Raw genomic sequence first — 20,877 nt, forward strand, 5'->3', positions numbered from 1 at the left:
TTTTTATAGGCCCTGGTCCCCGTGGTCTGCGTGGCCCTCTGCTTATTTTTATATTTAGCCCCGGGGAGATGGTGGTCCCAGGGGTGTGATAAAGCCCCAGGAGGGGTCCACGCGGACCCATTCGTTGTTAAAATAAAGCCCCAGGGAGGTGGTGGTTACCGGGGCTCAAAAGAGCCAGTGCAGGGGGGTCAACGCAGCCCCTCTCCAATATTGTGATAAAGACCTGGGAGGTGATGGTCCCATGGGCGCAAAAGAGCTCTAGAAAGGGGGGCCGCGTCTGCCCCCTTCTTACTTTACTGCATGCCCCTGGGACCTGGCCCACCCAAGGTCTAAATTGTTAACGAGCACAGGAGAACAAGATTGTTATTTATGTGTTTTTTTTGTTGTTAATTTTCACCAGATTCACTTATCGTCCTTGACTTTCGCTGAAAATGTTTAAAAAATGCTTTATTTTGCCCTGAAGGGGTCCCTTTAGCGCCCCAGTACCTGGGCTAGGGGATCAGGTAATTCCTAACCTGCCTCCTTTTTAGGGTCGAGCCTGCTTTGCATGCGCTCGCGCATGCGTATAGCAGAGAGACTCTTTAGTATTTAGAAAAGGGCTCCGAGCCCTGTCAACTTCACGTCAGTGCTTTTTATTGGTTCGTGGGCTTCCCTAATTAAATCGGCTTGCTTTCATTAGTCGAAGGCACGCATAGGTCATGCCTTTTCCGGTGGCTAGCCCTCCTCGAGCACAGTGACCAAGTACAGAAAACATGCGAGGCTCGCTGTTTTCCATCCGGCTGGTGGACTTTTTTTTAAACTAATTTACGAGCGCGATCTCGCTTGGCAGAAGTCGAGCGCTTTACCTACTTGATTTCACTTTTTCGGGTTACTTGCATAAATGCACTTTTGCCCGATAGGTGAAAAGTCGGGTTAGGAGTTTACAACGCGATCGGCTCTAACACGAGCAAACGCGAGACCCGATGCATTGTAAATGCTTGTCATTTCTTTCTGAAGGCTGTGCGTGGCGTTGGGGTTGGCTGCTTTGTGGGGTTTTGGCTGGGGGAGTGGCCACAAGCCGGCCGATGGCTGTGCATGGCGCGGGGTTGGGTGCTTATAGGTGGTTGGCTGCAGGCCAGGCCCTATTGCTGAAGGCCGTGTGTGGCATGTGTTTGGGAGCTTATAGGGGGTAAGCTGCAGGGACTTGCTACATGCCAGGCACTATGGCCAACCCCTGTGGCTCGGTTAAAGTAAGTAAAGTAATTAAAATTACTTAATATTTTTAAAAACATGAAATAAATAGAAAATCACTGAAAAAAACAAAGGTTACAGAGACTTCATAGTTGGGAAATAGAATTATAAAAAAAAAACAGGAATTCACTTGAAAAACCAAAGGTTATAGGGACGTAATAGTTAGGTTCACATTTTACTCGCACAAAACCATGGGAATTGAGCAGTTATAGTTATGGTTATCTCAAATATCTCTATAACTCGCGCCCTCACCATGCACTGTTAATTACCCCATAAATTACATCACTGCTGACATCTTCTATGACATAATTGATAATATCACTAACATTTGCTGTAAAATTTTGAGGAGAAAACTGTGCATGGCATGGGCCCGTGTTATATTAGGGTACAAGTTACAGTAATTTGAGATAACCATACCTCTAACTGCTGAATTTCTATGGTTTTGTGCGAGAAAAATGGAAACCTAACTACAACTTCATTGTAACCTTTGGATTGTAAAGTGACTATAACATAAAACGTACAGTAATAATACTTACCTTACATAGACTTTAAATGCGTAGTAAAGGCATGCTTAGTTTTATTTCCGCGTTGTAATATTATACAACCCCAGTCACCTGTGGTGGAAGGTTAACCCCTGTAGTCCTGCACAGCTCTACGTAGGATGACTCCGGACCCACAGTATCAAGATCAGAGAGCGGGGATAGAGGACATCCTCGGAGGCAAAGAGTCCTTTAGTGATGAAGATGGTAACAGATGCTTTTCAGATAAGGCCAAGCGAGCTGTTATGGCATTACGGCTCACTGACGGGCACTTTCATTCAAGTTGTCCTTCATACTTGCTTCAGTGATCTGGGCCTTATTCTTCGTCTTATGACCAGGCAGTTCCTTTTCTCTTCCAAGAGAGTAAAGGTTGATTTTCTAGTCTCCCAGGTTTGGTCCTAACCTCAAAAGTTAGAGCAACACAAAGCACTATTTAGACCTCCTCCTAACTGGGGTTGCCGAGCTCCTTCCAAATCCAGATAATATTCCTTAATGAATGGCTACTATATATGTTAGGAAGTCAAGTCCAGTTATCTGTTCATACAATCATATATTCCAAGGAACAGAGTGTGACATTCTTAACTGGGTTTTTTGTGATTTCAGCCCTGCCACAGGGCAAGGGAAGCGAGGGACATGGATAACAACAAGAATATATATTACAGGGCCACGGTGTAGACATCACAAGTGAGATAAGATTTTTCTGGACAGATCTAGTGGAAGAACTTCCCAGGCAGGTAAACGGATTTGGCTAGTTGTTTGCTTGCGAAAAGAAAATGGGGGCTGGCAGCTTACGCATGTGGATTTCTCAGCCCTCTCAAAGTGGCTACCTGGGCTACACAAAGGAAGCAACATACCTTGCTACGGACACAAGGTACTCTAAAGAAGAACCTCCATCTTGCACTGCTGTCATGGTGTGCGCTCAGAGAACCTCCTTATATGCACACAGACTCCGAAACTTGCTGCAAGCACTCATGCATCATGCCACAGCTCGCCACGTTCCTGCCGGGTAAATAAAGTATAGGACCACACTTACAGGGACACTGGGCAGATTACAGAGAGAAAATTGATAGACATCTTTTCCATGGGTATTGTTAAAACTGCCTATTACACTGTCTGAAATCTCAGCTGCCACCAAGTATCACCGACTACGTAGCCTGCAAGGGTGTGCACTTGGGTGCAGCTTCAGTCCAGCGTAGCCAGATACTCTGGTGGTGTAGCAACACAAAATACATGTAAGACTTCCAATGCGCTCACAGATAAGTCCACTGGGGTGAGACACCTGCTTTGCCCAAAAGTGGAATTAAAGTGCAAGATGTCAGAGCTGCCCGCACAGTGCAAGAACACCGACATGCATGCGCGTGCACACACTTTCTCTCCTATCTGTGTAAGGCACTGTGTCCCCCTACCTGTTCCCTCTATTAGATATTGTAGGTTAAGTGCAGTGGTAGGTTTTCACATATCTTGCAAAGAATGGAAGGAGCAACCGTGAATCAGAGGTTGGAGTTTGCACCATCGTAACCTATTTATGGCAGGATCTTGCATTCTTGGGCCCAGAACAATCATGTCATTTGTAGATAGAATATATATGTTGCTTGATTTTACTATAATCTTGACATTGCTTCTGAGTTTGTGGAGCTGTGTGCTTAAAGGCTGAAATATTTTTTGTGTGAATCCAGCTTTTCGTTGTGTTCGCTTACGGATATGGCCCTGCTAATGGGCTACAGCTGATACCTCTGTGAAGAGGATTCTTTGTAGTCCACTACGATGAATGCCTATTCCCTCGATTTTGACTGTAATGGGGACAGGCGAGCAAAGTCTGCAATGACAGGTGGGGGAAGCAACACTTCACAAGCTCCCTCTGTGCTGGAAAGCAAGGGGTATGGGTAAGGTGATATTTAAGGCTGGTGGCTTCATCCACTCCCCTCTGTGTTTCAGAACAAGAAGAAAACTTTGAGTTCATCATCGTGTCTCTGACGGGCCAGACATGGCACTTTGAAGCCACCACCTATGAAGAGCGGGATGCTTGGGTCCATTCTGTGGAGAGCCAGATCCTAGCCAGCCTGCAGTCCTGCGAGAGCAGCAAGAACAAGGTAATTGATGTTAACCTTCCACCTGAGACCTCTCCATTGCAGTGATTGGTGGCACTGGGCAGGCTCATGGGCAGGAGGAACTAGTTAACCTCTCACAAGATGATTTGGGTGAGTGAGGCCTTCCATCAGCCCCTGCAGACGTACATGCATTTTGTGCTCTTACAAGAATATGTTTACAAGGCAAACTATTTTGGAGTAGTGTGTTCAGAGGAAGACATGGGGCTCTGGATTAATTATCTGATCTTGAAAGCGTTCATAATAGGTTTTTTTCTGCAGAGATGGCCATCCTGGGGGATGTTCTTGTCAAGGGGCTGTGCCTTCCATGTGCTCACTAAATCAGGCTTGGTTTGTTGATTATGCATACACGTGTTCCCATCCACGGTATGTTGATGCAGTGTAGATTTCTCATAAACTGAATTATAAGTGTGTGTGTGTGTGTGTGTTTGTGTAGATAGATAGATCTCATATTACTGCCAGTAGGTAGTTATAGTTAGGAGCTAGTTTCTGTAGGGAAAGCATTTTTGCAATATCTTGGGCGCTGTTTGACGAATCTTCACTACATTTTCAAAACTAGTTTGTCCTGCACTTCAGCTGCTGTCTGGAAAGTTTCAGGTAAGTTGTCAGGCAGGCAGGTCCCAAGGAAAAGGAGGGTCCCAAAACGCAATTTCCCATAGGGATTTTACACACGACTACAGCCCGAACCGCTGAACAGAATTACACCAAATTTGAAAGAAGGTTACATCTTGGTCCAGAAATATCCTTTTGTACTTTGGTGTTAATCTGTTCAGTAGCTTTTTATTTTTAAAGTAAAAGTATGTGTGTGTATAGCTAGAGACATGGATCTATGCGCTAACAGCAATGCTGTGATTGGCTGGCTGCAACCTTAGAGGAAAGTTGAGGCTCCCATTTTGTTAATCTGGAGCGGTTCCTAGCAGGGAAACTACAGTTTAAATTTGATAGATAGGAGTTGATGTAGGGGTCTTCATGGGCAAGAAATTGTCCTAAAACATTTTATTTTTTTAAATCACGAGAATCTGCAGATCCACCCAGATCTTCGTGGATTCAGGTGGATCTGCAGATCCTCATGTATTCAGGTGGATCCTCAATCCAGCACCCTAAGAAATCACATACACCCACTCACAGACCTACACACCTACTGACACACTCACTCACACATCCACTTACACACCCTCACAACCACTCACACACTCACAGACCCACACACCCACTTACACAACCACTCATACACCCACTCACACAACCGTACAGCCACTTACACACCCACAGACCCATAAAGTCACTCAACACACCCATTCACAGACCCACTCACACACCCACTCACACCCAAAGAACCACTCGTAGATCCACACATCCACTCACACACCCACCCATTTACACACTCACCCATTCACCCACTCACAATCCCACACAACCACTCATGGACTCACTTACACAGCCATACAACCACTTAAACACCCACGCACAGTCCCATACAGCCATTCAGACCCACAGACTCATAAAACCATTCAGCACACACATTCACAGACCCACACAGCACTTGCACACACTCACCACTCACACACCCACTCATAGACCCACACAGCGACTCACACACCCTCACACACCCTCACACAGCCACTCACTCAGCAACTTACACACCCACTCACACAGCAACTTACACACCCACTCACACAGCAACTTACACACCCATACAACCACTCTCAGACCCACACAGCCACACACACACACCCATACAACCACTCTCAGACCCACACAGCCACTCACACACCCATATAGCCACTCACACAGCCACTTACGGACCTACACAGCCACTCACACACCTACTCACAGCCACAGGCATCCGCACCCGCTCATAAGCCCACACAACCAGTCCCATACCCACTCAGACCCAGGTTACAGGGACGTTATAGTTAGGAAACAGCATTTCAAAAGAACGTAGAAATTCACTGAAAAACAAAGGTAACAGAGGCAATATTGGGAGGACAAAAATGTAAAACAAAAAAATCACTGAAAAAGAACAAAGGTTACAGGGACGTTATAGTTAGGTTCAGTTTTTATACACACAAAACCATGGAAAATAAGCAATTATAGTGATCTCAAATAGCTATAACTCGTGCCCTTAGGTAACTAGAAATTGCACCCTCGCAATGCACTGCTAGTTACCTCACATATTTCATCACTCATGACATCTATGACATAATTGATTATATCGCTGCAAAGTTTGCCGTGAAATTACTGATGAGAAAACTATGCATTGCGGGATAGTTACCTTAGGGCATGAGTTATAGTTACTTGAGATAACTAGAACTGCTGAATTTCTATGGCTTTGTGTGTGTAAAATCTGAATCTAACTATAACACCCCATAACTTTTGTGTGTGTGTGTATATATATATATATATATACACGTATATTCTTTCAATATCAAAAGGGGGTCAAGGTGATCAATACCGCACCTTTTCTCTTGAGTTATATATATATAGTTTATGACACTGTTAGTGCACAGGTCTTGAGGACCAACCACCTAGACCTCAGATAACCAAAAAATGGTTCAAAACATTGGAAGGAAGACCCGGCACATCCAAGTATCTATTAATATCCAGAGAATAAATATTCCATATCTTCACAAATCACACTGTTCGAGAATTAAGTCTTATAAAATCACTGTTCTTTATTCATCCAAGTTGAAAATAAATAATCCGTAGCCATAGCCAACGCGTTTCATCCTAATGGACTTCTTCAGGGCTATAGGAGTATAAACACATAAAACCGTAAATCAATATAGCATTTTATCTACATCCCCAATCAATATATATTTAAAATGCCGTGAGTCATTTTCAGTCTTTATGTTCTTTATCCCCACATTTTTTCATTAATGATGACTATGTGCTGAAATCATTGTGTTTTTGAAGTTCTCGGGTAACATTTGAGGCTTTTGTTTTGCCCACCACGTTAATTACTTATGAGTAAGGCTTTTACGGGATGTGTGCAGCGCCGTTCTATCCACAATTTTAAACATCTGGACTACTCATGTGAGCATGCACATCACTTCTGTGGTGATAGGCAGTGTGTACTAGGAAAAGAAGGGAAGAGGACTAGCATAAGGAGCTGAACAAGAAGAGGACTAGCATAAGGAGCTGAACAAAATGAATCTTCTTGAGAATTTGAAGATGGTAAGACCATTTTTTTGTTGGTAGAGATATCGACTTTTTTTACAGAAGGTTTTACTATCTTTCAGAGCAGATAGGAGCAAGTGAAAAGGTGTGATGGGAATCGAAAAGAACTTATGAGGTAATGGAAATGAGGAGAAAGCTGGTACTCCGAATATGTGAATGAAGGGTTCAGATGCAGTCTTTAGTATAAACAAAAAAGGTGTATTTAATAAGTACTAGGGCAAAGGGGAAATGTTTGGGATGCTTGCTATGAAGCCTTAAATATTAGAAGATGAATTTCGAGAAGAAGTGGCATTGGCGTGAGGCTGATCATCTTTTTGAGTTCTTCAGTAATGATTCCAAAAAGCAATGATGGAGCAGAAGATCAGCCTGGGGAGGGGGTGGTAAGAAGGTAGGCTAGGTCAAAGCATTCTGGGGTGCATTGTGGCCAGTACCAGCATAGGTAAAATCTAAAGGATTTATGATGGGTGTCTGATGGATCTATTCAGTCTTAAAATGTAGGTGTTTCTTGAAGAGAAGTGACTTGAGCTCTCTCCAAGAAAGGATGTGGGTAAAGTGCAACACAGTTTATGTTTGAGAGTTCCATAGCTTTGAGCTTTTACCTGAAAGGGATTAGGTCCAAGATTGTTGCTTTCTCAGCTTTGGAGTCTCAATGAGGAAACTCTTGTTGCTACTGTAAGCTCTTCAGTAGCCCCAAATTAAAATGTGTTGGGTATTTTAGAAAGTTTACTTGAAGACTTTGCAACCTTGGCAGGCTGTCATCTTCAAACTTAAAAGTCAATGCACTGAGATGAGGAATGTGTTGGGTGGGCTAGGGACGTCTGGTGGTCCAAGTAGTAGGTACCCAAATCCAGCTTAATTCAGTTTGAATCACCTTCACTGGTCGCCGACGTATTTTTCAAAGCCTTTTATGGATAAAGTTACCGTTATTCAGTCTGCAGGCAAAGAGGTCTGAGGTACGGATTAGGTTTTTAAGTTCAGCACCGTACGATCTTTAGCATTTATCATAAATATTTGAGTATTTCTGCCTGCATGCAGGGATCCCAGAACACCTTTACAAATGCACACCCAGTGTCTAACTATTGAACATCTGCTACTTTTTAAATGCAGATATTACCAGTGTAGCCTCTCCCAGGATACATGTACAGATTGTATATTTCCTTTTACAAAGATGCAGCCAATGATATCAAAATAATGCTTACAACCACTTGCGACATCAATGCTTACTTTGGAGGCCACAAAAATGAAGAAATGTGCTGAAACTGAAAGCAGCTGCAACCAGCCAGGCAGTGGCTGTAGTAAGATGAAAAAATGCTGCTCCTTCAAGAAACCAGCTTCTTTCATACCCTTCATGAATTGTACTAGAACCTGTTCCACTGGCTTTTGTGCAAAGACTCCAGAATAATCACCTTTTTTAATGAGGATTCTTTCTCGGTACCCACTTTTGTGACTTAGCTTGGCGGTTTTGACATCTTAGTGTTTCTTTTCATTTTTCACAAACTTTACAGGTTTGTTGGCACCTTTTTTTCCCCCACAATCAATTCATCATGCCTTAACTGTTGATGTGCTCCTTCAGAGGCAGACATAAATGACACACTCGGTGCATTTGTCCTCCAGCTCCCATTTTCACATTGTCAGTAAGTATAAATTATGTCCCAAAACGTCAAAGAGGACACAGAGGAATCAGAAAGAAAGTCACTTCGGAAGACAACTGGAAGAAATGAGGATAGAGGAGGTTTGGGCAGAGCACGATAGAGCAGTGAGTAGCTCATTTTACTGCGACACAGCTGTCATCCGTCAAGGCCTCATAGATGGAGTTTCAAGGAAAGGAATAGTCCAAGAAGCATCATGATTCCTAAACTCTAGATTACCTTGGCGTTTAACACAGGTACAGTCCCAACATGCTCGCGGTAAAGGACCCATACATCAGGAATGACGTTTAAGACTAAGCTCCACTAGAGGTCAAGGGACACATCAACATCGAGCCACATGCAGGTATCATTCAATTGGGCATCACATGAGTTGACATCACATTACTCACTTTCAATCCATAGGACTTAAACTTTGATGCTCAAATATCCAACATCAAGAAGAACCCAATCTCTCTCCATCCTGAAAGATTATCCAGAGCAGCCATCGCCGTCAATCAGTGTGATTCCAGCTGATAACCCAATGCAGATGCATTTGCAATCACTGGAACATAGCAGTGCCAAGGCAAGTCCGTTTCTCCTCTATGCCCAACAGCTACTCTGGAAATGAGTCCAACTCCTCCCAGAGTGGCTGCTGTGAGTCTTTCACTACTTCTGCTTGTTTAATCATTGTCTCCGCCCAGCACCCAAATAGGTATGGTTGCTGTGGCAGTCATACGTTCGAGTTACCTCCCAATAATTGAAAGATGAAGAGCACTCCCACATCATCTCCACCTTGAAGGGAGAGACCAATTACATCTTTTGAGTCATCCTAGAGTTAGCAACGAAGAATAGACATGCGTCCATTCTGAAGACCTCAGTACCGCCAGCAAAAGAGAGCAAAGGCCTTAATTTGTTAAATAGAAAAAAAATTGCTTAGCGACAGGAACATCCCTTAAAGTAGCCGGTACTGCAGCAATTTTGGGCCCGTATGATAGGTACCTCTGGGAATCTACAAAGACGTTTGTTTGTGATATTTTAGAGGAACATAGGTAAGATTTTGGTGAAGTACTTCATATGGCAATTTAATTTCTAACCAAGTAATCAGTGCTTCACTTGACCTACCTATACTCAAGGATTGCCATGCACTACTGTTGTAAAGTTCCTCCTGACTCCAGATACCTACTTTGCAACATGATGCTCTACTGAAAAACATGATAATCCTTTTCTAGAGTCTTATTATTTAATCCTCACAATGACGAGAGGATGCAAAGGATGAAGAATGAGGTTCATATGCTGAAGCCTGAAAAAGAAAAGTTTTGAAAAACACAAAGAAAGGGATGCTCAGCCATAGTAAAGGAGCATTTAAGCCCCTCATTGGTTGTAACACCAGCAGTAAGAACTACAGTATCAGCAATACCTTCAGATGGGATCATCTAATGGTAGAGAATCAAAAGAACATTCAATTCCTAACTCAACTCTTAGCAATTTACATTATTCTGAATGCCAGACTGAATATGAGACCCCTGCTACAGAGTTAAAGAATGAGTAGAGCCAGATAGAATGGCTAAAAAGGCAAGCTACAGCTGTAAGTAGGAAGACAATCTCTTCTGTGGTTCTACCTGCATAGAAACCACTTGCATGGAAGCTGCCCTTTTTTCAAGATCTTCACACTCAAACATTACCAAGCTGTATACCCAGTAAAATAGGGGCATACCTTGAAGGCTCTGATGGTGTAGGATCTCGTGTACAAAAGACAGCACCACAAAAGTCATCAGTAATAATCTTCTGGACTACAGGGCAGTCCACCAGGCACTCAGGATCTCTGTACCATCCTGACAGCAGACAGGATTCTCATTCAAATTGAAAAGATTACCACCATGTACTACTTAAGTAAACAAGTGGCCACCAAGTATAAGACACTGTTGGTGGAAGCCCAGTTAATACGTAGGTGGCTACTCCAAAATAACTTGTCAGTGCAAATGGTGCATCTCTCAGGGGTTGTATGTTCTTTGCACATGCTTCAAGTAGACTCACTAATTAAGATCACAAATAGACCATCAGTGACAACTTCAGTTGAAGAGTTCTGAAAATAGACTTGTTTGCCACAGTACAAAAAGTAAAATGCTCAATTTGCACATCAAGAGCCACAATCAGTTGGAAACGGTCTTTTGCTGAATAGATCACCACAATTTCTGCATGTTTTTTCCAGTTCTCCTGGTACCATCATACTTGTGAAACTGAGATATTCCAGGGTTAGAATGTTCCTCCTTGCTCAAGAAGGTCTGAGACAGTAGTTATATATGGACCTTTTTCAGATTTTAAAAAGGCGACTCAGGTTATTACCATGCTGACTGACTTCACTGTCCAGACTTCCCAGTAAGTCTTGGGTCATGAATACAAGTTGCTTGTTAAATTCTGACCCATGCCTTAACCCCTGTTTATACATGGATCAGAATTGCAACTTTGAAGGCGTTTAATGCATCTGATAATTATCGGTTGCGTTAAATAACTCAACATTTGTTACTTTTCAGCCGGTCAAACCTGCCTACGTTTAACAGGGAAAAGCATGTAGTATTTACCGTACCATGCAGATTTTGGTGCATTAAATACCAAAATCTATGTTATTCCCCAGAAACTTTTAATAGGCACTATTTATCCACGTGGCAAACAATGAATCCTGTGGGATCGTTCTAAACGAGGTGCGATAAATAGCACCTATACTTGTAATCAGGCCCAGGTGCCACGATTTCCATCTAAATCTCTCATCATTTAATTTAGCAGTATGGCTCTTGAGTACATACAATATGAGCATATAAACGTACCCAAATTCAGCATTGACATTTTGAAATAAGCCAATAGGCCAGCCACCTGAACTGCACATGCCTTCAAGCAAAATACAATTTATTTTTGTTTTTGGTGCCAACAGCAGAATGCCAATTCCATCATTTGCCAGATAGAATCTGTGTTGCTAAATTCTAACGTCTGGACAAATCAGGCCTAAAGTTCGCTCTCACATTAAAAGAAAAAAAAGTTTGCTTCTGATGAGGTTCTTCAAGCAGCAATAAAGCACTCAAAATGTCTGACTTAGACGTCTTTTGTTTGCTGTACTTGTTATAAGAGATGTCATGGACATTTTGAAGAAGGTTTTCCCATCAGTTATGATCCTCTTGGGACCCTAGTGTAGACCTTTTTCAAATTGATGGCTCCTCCTTTTGAGCAACACTTAAGAGCTTCATGGCCACCATGTACTTGGAAGACCATTTTCTTGATTTCCGATAACCTTCCCATAGATATGGCAAACTTCACACTGTCTCAGCTAAGGAATCTCCTTCTAAATTCCATTAAGCTAAAGTAGTATTGAGAACCCATATTTCATTCCTCCCCAAAGCAGTCTCTAATTTTCATGTGAACCAGACCTTTTCTCAGCCAGTGTTCTTTAGGTAACCCCCTCACCAACTAAGATTTCTTTATGCGTTAGAATGGGTTTTGAGAGAACTACAAATATAAGTAAGTTGTCATTTTTTGTCAATTCTGTTCCACTTAGAAGAGACTTATCTTGATGGATTCTGTCATGCTTACATCTCTGATACCATTTTGTCAATAAACTCCTACCAGGCAGGCTGAAAGCTCACACTATCAGAGGCAAAGCAGCTAAGGCTGCCTGGGTGAGAACTGTTCCTGATGTATGCAAAACTTCTGCATGGAGGTCCATCCATATTATCACTAGACACTACTTCTATCATTGAAGATCCTAGCACGTGGAAGGAAAAGTTACTTGCTTGTAATCTTGTAATCTTGGATCTGCATTGTAGAAATCTTAACAGAAATCATAAATATGCCACACCGCTCCCCGGCTTCAATTTTTGAATGTTTCTGTGTTTTACGGGACGATTTATTGAAGTCAGTCAAAAGAAAACTGAATTTATGAAGTAACTCTTAGTAGCAAGGCATGATGGGATCTGGAAGTTCATTTTTTTTCTCTATACGTCCTCCTTTACTCTGCAGCATAGTTTGGTGGTAATGCTGCAGTGTGGTTTGAGTAGTATTTTGATATACATTCGGCTAATTTTGTAAAACAAAACAGGATTTTTTAATATTCAGTTCAGATTGCCTCAGACTACAGTGGTTATAGCTGTAGGGACTTTTTTCTAATGTTTCTTGCTTCATTGACCATCCTGCTACATGGAACTAGGGTAACAAGTGATCACCTTTCTGTACACAATAGGCGGTGTTAGATTTCAGTTACTTATACTGCATTTTTTAAGGATTAGTGGCTAATGGTAGAGAGTTATATTTCTGGAGAAAAAACACCAGGCTTTTGGAAACAACAACGTTTTTTCATTTCCAGGTTTTGCTTCTTAGATTAAAAGACATACCACTGCCAACCCTTAAGAGTTTTACACCTCATTTTGATTACTCAGGTTAAAGTCTAAAACTGAAGAGGATGGTTTTTGATCCAGCGGCGCAGCGCTCTGAAGCACACTGCTCATTGTAAGATAGGATACCAAAGTGTTTTAGGTTTCGTTTTGTAAGTGAGTGAGTTAAACGGAGAATGCCCTAAACTACACCGAGACGTTAATGACTTTATCCAGTAACTGAGTCCCAAAGCTGGAGAAAAGCCCCTTCTGGCCAACAGTGTTAAAGGTCTCATGTAAAGTAGAATCGCCTTAGCTCCCCTCCCTCAGTTTCTGCTCTTAGTTCCTTGACTCACAAGTTGTCTATGTTTTGTGACTCAGTGAGAGGACACCGGTATCTGTAAGCTAGTCCGAAGAGATGTTGATTTACATTTTGGTGTGTTTGAATTACCACATACAAGTACCTTAGCCACGAAAGAAAGGCCAGAATTAGTCCTATGGTTGACCAGAGTACACAGCCTTACCTTTCAGGGCGCATGCTTAGCAGTAGGCTGGAGATGAGCATACCACTGCAATATTGCCCACGATTAGTAGTATGTGGCTCTACAGATCGCACTTTGTTGTGCTCCCTTTGCCAATGTGAGGTTACGAAGAGAGGCGCAAGGGAGCTGCCTAAATCTCAACAGCGGCGCAGAAACAGAGGTGCTCTATTACTCATCTTTAAGAAGTTATCATCTTTAAGAAGTTACAGGTGACTAAGTTATTACACCATTTTCTTAGTAAAGGCATACTCCCCACTCACATTGTGCCTTTAATAAGAAAATTAAATCAGACATTGCTAAAGATGATACATTTCCCACATTTTATTTTTTGTGTGTCGAGAACCCCTCATATCTTCTTGTAGATCTTTCATTTCTACTTCCCATCTTTTTCTATTTTAGTCTCGGATAACAAGCCAGAACGAAGCCCTGGCCCTCCAGTCGATCCGAAACATCAGAGGCAACAATCAGTGTGTAGACTGTGACATGCAGAGTAAGTACGCTCCTGTAATGAACGTGGCAGTGGACTCCCGCTTTGTGCTGCCTGTACTGTGGGGTATATGGTGAAAAGGGAGACGCTGAAATTGGGACACAAGACATGACTCGTATGTGGAAGCATGGTCAGTTTATATCGTCCTCCTCTTGTACTCTTCCTGCATCTTTGCTTTGGCGTGTCCCCATCTGAAGATGTTCGTATGTTGCTTTTCTAAATGCTGGCTCTCTGCCTTTCTGATTGTGGGAAATGAAGTTAATTTGCAGTTTTGCATCAACCTTTTGTTCTTGGGGAACTCTGAATAAAAATATTTTTTTAATAGTAAATTCGTATACTGGATCCATGTATTTGCTAATTGTAAATATTATTAATTTTAAGATGACCAATACAGTAATTGTTGGTTCTTTACTCAGGTAAGCCAGGCGAGCTGTGATCCAGTCCAGCTGTTCAAACATCAAAAGCTGCATTCATTACAGTCAAACAATTGTAACATACAGGGAGTGCAGAATTATTAGGCAAATGAGTATTTTGACCACATCATCCTCTTTATGCATGTTGTCTTACTCCAAGCTGTATAGGCTCGAAAGCCTACTACCAATTAAGCATATTAGGTGATGTGCATCTCTGTAATGAGAAGGGGTGTGGTCTAATGACATCAACACCCTATATCAGGTGTGCATAATTATTAGGCAACTTCCTTTCCTTTGGCAAAATGGGTCAAAAGAAGGACTTGACAGGCTCCGAAAAGTCAAAAATAGTGAGATATCTTGCAGAGGGATGCAGCACTCTTAAAATTGCAAAGCTTCTGAAGCGTGATCATCGAACAATCAAGCGTTTCATTCAAAATAGTCAACAGGGTCGCAAGAAGCGTGTGGAAAAACCAAGGCGCAAAATAACTGCCCATGAACTGAGAAAAGTCAAGCGTGCAGCTGCCACGATGCCACTTGCCACCAGTTTGGCCATATTTCAGAGCTGCAACATCACTGGAGTGCCCAAAAGCACAAGGTGTGCAATACTCAGAGACATGGCCAAGGTAAGAAAGGCTGAAAGACGACCACCACTGAACAAGACACACAAGCTGAAACGTCAAGACTGGGCCAATAAATATCTCAAGACTGATTTTTCCAAGGTTTTATGGACTGATGAAATGAGAGTGAGTCTTGATGGGCCAAATGGATGGGCCCGTGGCTGGATTGGTAAAGGGCAGAGAGCTCCAGTCCGACTCAGACGCCAGCAAGGTGGAGGTGGAGTACTGGTTTGGGCTGGTATCATCAAAGATGAGCTTGTGGGGCCTTTTCGGGTTGAGGATGGAGTCAAGCTCAACTCCCAGTCCTACTGCCAGTTCCTGGAAGACACCTTCTTCAAGCAGTGGTACAGGAAGAAGTCTGCATCCTTCAAGAAAAACATGATTTTCATGCAGGACAATGCTCCATCACACGCGTCCAAGTACTCCACAGCGTGGCTGGCAAGAAAGGGTATAAAAGAAGGAAATCTAATGACATGGCCTCCTTGTTCACCTGATCTGAACCCCATTGAGAACCTGTGGTCCATCATCAAATGTGAGATTTACAAGGAGGGAAAACAGTACACCTCTCTGAACAGTGTCTGGGAGGCTGTGGTTGCTGCTGCACGCAATGTTGATGGTGAACAGATCAAAACACTGACAGAATCCATGGATGGCAGGCTTTTGAGTGTCCTTGCAAAGAAAGGTGGCTATATTGGTCACTGATTTGTTTTTGTTTTGTTTTTGAATGTCAGAAATGTATATTTGTGAATGTTGAGATGTTATATTGGTTTCACTGGTAATAATAAATAATTGAAATGGGTATATATTTTTTTTTTGTTAAGTTGCCTAATAATTATGCACAGTAATAGTCACCTGCACACACAGATATCCCCCTAACATAGCTAAAACTAAAAACAAACTAAAAACTACTTCCAAAAATATTCAGCTTTGATATTAATGAGTTTTTTGGGTTCATTGAGAACATGGTTGTTGTTCAATAATAAAATTAATCCTCAAAAATACAACTTGCCTAATAATTCTGCACTCCCTCTATATCATAATACATATCAGCATATTTGTAAACCAAGTTACAGTCATCAGCCACAGCTGATTCCAGACAGTAGCCCTGAATCTAACTTAAATTTAACTTGTGGTTACCCTTGTCTGTGCGTGGCTCTCATGCATGAATTTTGGGGATGGTCCTGGAGCTCTGAAATCCTCCTCCTCGACCCGCAGCACTAGCCTACTTAGAAGATAGTAGATGCTGGCAAGAAGTTGCTTGCTCTAATTGATCACCATGTTTGCAAATTCTTAGACAAGGTGCCTAAATGTTTGGATTGTCTCACTCAAAGATGATACTTTCTCATACCATCTTTCTCTGAAAGCACTTGCGAACCTCTGAGCGTGATGAGACGTGTACAACAAACATTATGACCTTGATGTCCTCTTAGTACTGCAGAGCGAGATATATTCCCAGCAGGTTTGATGCTTAGTGAGTAGAACGTTTGCTGCTGGCATCTCATCTCACCTGTTTGTTAGTAGTCGGAATATCGATAATGCCAACTCAACCTTTCTCGCTTGTGAAGTTGATAATTTGTGTGCAATTAGCTTACTTACGTGCAACACGTGCGATTTACAGTACTTAGATATTGCAGTGATTTCATAACAAAGGGCTATACAACAAATAGGGTAGAGGAGCTGTTGCAATGCCAGATACCAAGAAGGCCAAACTAGGAATGTGGCACCTGGCTGTGTTAAACCCTGCCATGAGAAGAAATAAGTAGAAATACAACTGAGCTCTGAAATCTATTAGTAGAATATTTGGCATTGACAAATATGTTGCTCTTTTTCAATTTAACTCCACAAAATAATCCTGATTCAAAAGCTTACAGTCTTTGGTTCACTTGAATTTCTTTCTCCGTTACCTGACACCTACATTGTGTCTAGCGCTGTGATGGAGGGAGAAAGTATATGGAAAATATTTTGCATTAACCCTGTGGGATATTACTTACTATTCCTGAAGCCCATGTTTCTTTGACTCAAGCAAAGTCTAGTTTGATGCCCGCCTTAAACATCCTGAACCCTAAGATCTTTGCCAAGTTACATCAACTGACCAATCTCCCACTTTCAAAACTGCTAGGAATATCTGTTAAAGTCTGAGCCATCTGAAAGAGGTTCAGCTATTTCAAACCATCGAATTGGAGATTTGTCAGCTCCACAATACCATAAACATCTCAGCAGATGTTTGGTGTAACATATTGTCCACCACAGAAGAATGGACCACACGTATGCTCCTTGATTTCGGTGACCGATTTGATTTGGCCTGTTTTATTGTCGATTTTAGAAACTTAAGCCAACATGTATGACAATCTAAGGGCCAGTACCTTTTATTTTTATTTCCAAATCCAGAAATGGGTTTTATGTTTCCTCACACGTGACAGGCCTTAACGAATCACTGTGGTCTCCAATATTGTTTTGTCATAAATGAAATATACAAATTGACTCCCCTCCATAACTTGATGGTTTGACGTCAATTCATAACAAATATTGCATACCTCCCAGTCACTTCTATAGACAACCTGTAAAACAGTTTTTTAAAGTTAAACCAATTTATTAAATCACAGAAATTGATTAATAAGCACATATATAAAATTCATAGGTTAAAAATAATGAAATTCATATAACCTAATCAAACCTTAATTTTACACAATATTCATAAAAATGCAAATGGTATTGACGCAGCATTTCGGTGGAGGCTTGGTTCACCCTAACGTCTGCAGGACTGAACAAACACAATTTAAAAACCATACAAACTGGAGTGTCTCTTCTACTGTGCAGAACCGCAACTCGGTTCACATACAGTTAGTGGCGTCTTTTCGACTGGCCCGCCAAAGGGCTAGCGGTTGAAACTCTACAATCCCTATTCCTATATTGCACTGGTCTAATATTTTTGTCCTTGTCTCTTAATTAAAGCTATCCTTGACAATTAAATCCTAAGAAGAATCCCAAGAGATCTTTGCTGCATCCTGTGGGATATGGCGTGCTATGCTCACTTTCAAAATGTCTGCTCGACTCCTGCTTCCTGTCAGGGAGCCCTGCCTGGTTGCATTTCACTCCCTTGGCATTTATTTCAGGGTGGTTTTGGTATGGTTTTTAAATAGGACTAGTCCATGTTTGCAACTATAAATACATAGGTATATATTGTATTACTTTTCCTTTCCTTATTATTATCTTCTAAACAATTTATTTTTACTCTGTATATACTTTCTATGTAATGTTTTTTGACGCTTTGTTATGCTGTGCATATTTGAAAGCAGTTTAAAATTGGAAGACACTCCGATTCGACACAAAAAATAGGCAGACGAATCATAGTGTTGATAGAAGTTGTTATTTCGCAACAGTTCAGAACAAGCCAGGAAGAACATACTAAGGAGGGTCCTTGTTTCCAGTCAGAATGGTCTGTGTAGGAAGAGATTGACAGTGTGTTGGACACAAACTTGCCGGTATGGAAAAGCAGCATTGGATCACTGTATTGCAAAGGCACGATCAGACTGTACAGGAAATATTTAGCCTAGTAGGTTTCTGCCGTGAATGTTCCCCAGGAGAAACTGATCTGTAAGACATGCAAGGATTCAAATACAGAAGCACTAAGAACAAACAATAGCCACAAAAAACGCAATCAAGCCCACTCTAGTTCATGCACGGCCTCTCAAGCAAGAGGTCTGAAGAAATAGACCAGAGTATAAGGTAAAGGCAAGTGCTACATATGGCATAGTAACAGTACTATAAGCTGAGCTACAATTTGAGTAATATACAGTATTGGTAACGAGCTACTGAAGGAGACAACATGTTTATACATAGCAGCTGGCTTGAGACCGAGGAAATGGAGAGAAGAGTTTATAGAAGATTCTCGGGCTTTCATAGCGGAGGATTTGGGCTCCAGAGGGGGTATTCTATACAAGGATTGGTGAATCGGCGTACAGAAGATGGGTCAAAACGGGCAGAGAAAGAAAAACAAGTTGATAGTTTGAGAACTTAGAAAAGTAAATACATCAGTAAAGAAAGATAATGTAGCGGGTCCTCTTGTTGGAGGAAGAAGTCAGGGTGATCCTCCGAGAATGTGAGGAACAAAGATGAAGGCAGACAGTATCATCACCACCGAAAACCTGTTAGTTTTCAAAGCTAGGAGACCCTGAGAAACTGTCGGTCTTGTTTTTTTCGATTACTATTCACCTTTTTTTTAATCTGCAAAAAAAAAAAAAAAAAAAACCTGCCTGTACTTTTTCTACATTGTTGTCCTTTGTGTTCGTCATTGTGTCACCAGTTCCCTTTGTAAACAAAAGCAATGAGACTCCTGGTGAATTCCCTTCAGGCACAGTCATTGGTTGCTATTAGTTTAGGTTAGTATAAAAAATGACCACGAAATAAACTACAGATTATATGTAACATTATTTTATCTGAATTGTTTTAAAATGTACATTTAAAATCCCCTTCTCCAAATACACATATTTCTTTCAGACAGTATTAGTTATTGTATATGGATGTATTTTGAGTGTACACCTTAGTTTTGTGTTCGCCTTTAAGTCGAATGGCCAACACCTACATCCATGGCTAATATGCATGCCAATAAAATATGCCAATGAAACTCTTTTTTTTTATTTTTATAAATCAAAATGGTGTTGACCTCTGGTTGCACTGCCTTCTTCTAAGCACAGTGGTATATTCCATGATGTGTGCGATTCGAGTGCACCCGTATGATTTTTACAGATTCTCAGTGCACAGCTGCTCGGGCTCGTTTTAACTGAATCCATTCCTGACTTCGCTTCTTATGCCCTCTCTCGTCTCTCAGATCCAGACTGGGCCAGTTTGAACCTGGGTGCGCTGATGTGCATTGAATGCTCAGGGATCCATCGGAACCTCGGCACACACCTGTCCCGTGTCCGCTCCCTGGACCTGGATGACTGGACCATGGAGCTGATCAAAGTCATGTCATCAATTGGCAATGAACTGGCAAACAGCATCTGGGAGGGAAGCAGTCAGGGACGCATGAAGCCGTCCTCGGACTCTACAAGGTAAGTCCAATGAGTGTCTCTCGCTATGACACGTGTACTGTAAACGGTGAAGGCTTTCTGAGCAAACACCCCTGTAGTATGCTGTAATGGAACATGGCAAACTGACTTGAAGGTGTGAACAAATAGCTTAAACTTTCCTAAACTACAATAAAATGTAAACATTTTTCATAAGGGGGCTTTTTTACGGGAGTGATCTCTTTCCTGAACCATGTATGGATACTTCTTTGTTCGACCTAGGTGTGAGGGTAAAGGGAAAGAGGGTCCTTGAGGCCAACAGACCTTCCTTCCTTTAACGGCACTGGAAAGTGACATTGTGACAGGGATTTGTGTTAAAATTCCAGCCATATCATCTTAGTGTAGAAAAGCTGTCTTGGTTTCTCACTTTCGAAGTGCCATGAGCCTAGACATGAAATATGTCACACCTTTAAAAGAATATTGTCAGATTTTCAGTGTCCCCTTTTGTCAAACGTGGGAGGATCATCTAGATGAAAAAATTCCTACGGCTCCTAAAAAAAAATAAAAAATTAAAGGTCTTTTTTACAATCCCACTTGAAAACGGATAAAATTATGTTTCACAAAGAGTCTTGTGAAGCTTTCTCTCAAACGGTGTGGTGGAGGTGTCCTCATGCGGGTTGAAACCTGACCAAAGCATTAGACAAACCACCAAGCCCTAGTGTATAGCCAAGTTACTCTTATGTGCTGTTCTCTCCCATTCACAACCTGTGAGTTC

At 41.8% G+C, this 20,877-nt stretch overlaps 1 protein-coding gene across 4 annotated transcripts in view; it reads left to right on the plus strand.

Moving 5' to 3' along the window:
- AGAP1 (ArfGAP with GTPase domain, ankyrin repeat and PH domain 1) overlaps positions 1 to 20,877 on the plus strand; it is a 942,320-nt gene that overhangs the window by 828,037 nt on the left and 93,406 nt on the right. For all 4 annotated transcript variants that reach the window (XM_069225552.1, XM_069225553.1, XM_069225550.1 and 1 more), the window contains 3 exons: positions 3,705 to 3,859; positions 13,979 to 14,069; positions 19,925 to 20,147. In XM_069225552.1, the coding sequence (XP_069081653.1) occupies positions 3,705 to 3,859; positions 13,979 to 14,069; positions 19,925 to 20,147 (469 nt within the window). The remainder of the gene's footprint in view (positions 1 to 3,704; positions 3,860 to 13,978; positions 14,070 to 19,924; positions 20,148 to 20,877) is intronic.

The sequence above is a fragment of the Pleurodeles waltl genome, chromosome 3_1 (genome assembly GCF_031143425.1).
Source record: "Pleurodeles waltl isolate 20211129_DDA chromosome 3_1, aPleWal1.hap1.20221129, whole genome shotgun sequence".
In the NCBI taxonomy this organism is placed as follows: domain Eukaryota; kingdom Metazoa; phylum Chordata; class Amphibia; order Caudata; family Salamandridae; genus Pleurodeles; species Pleurodeles waltl.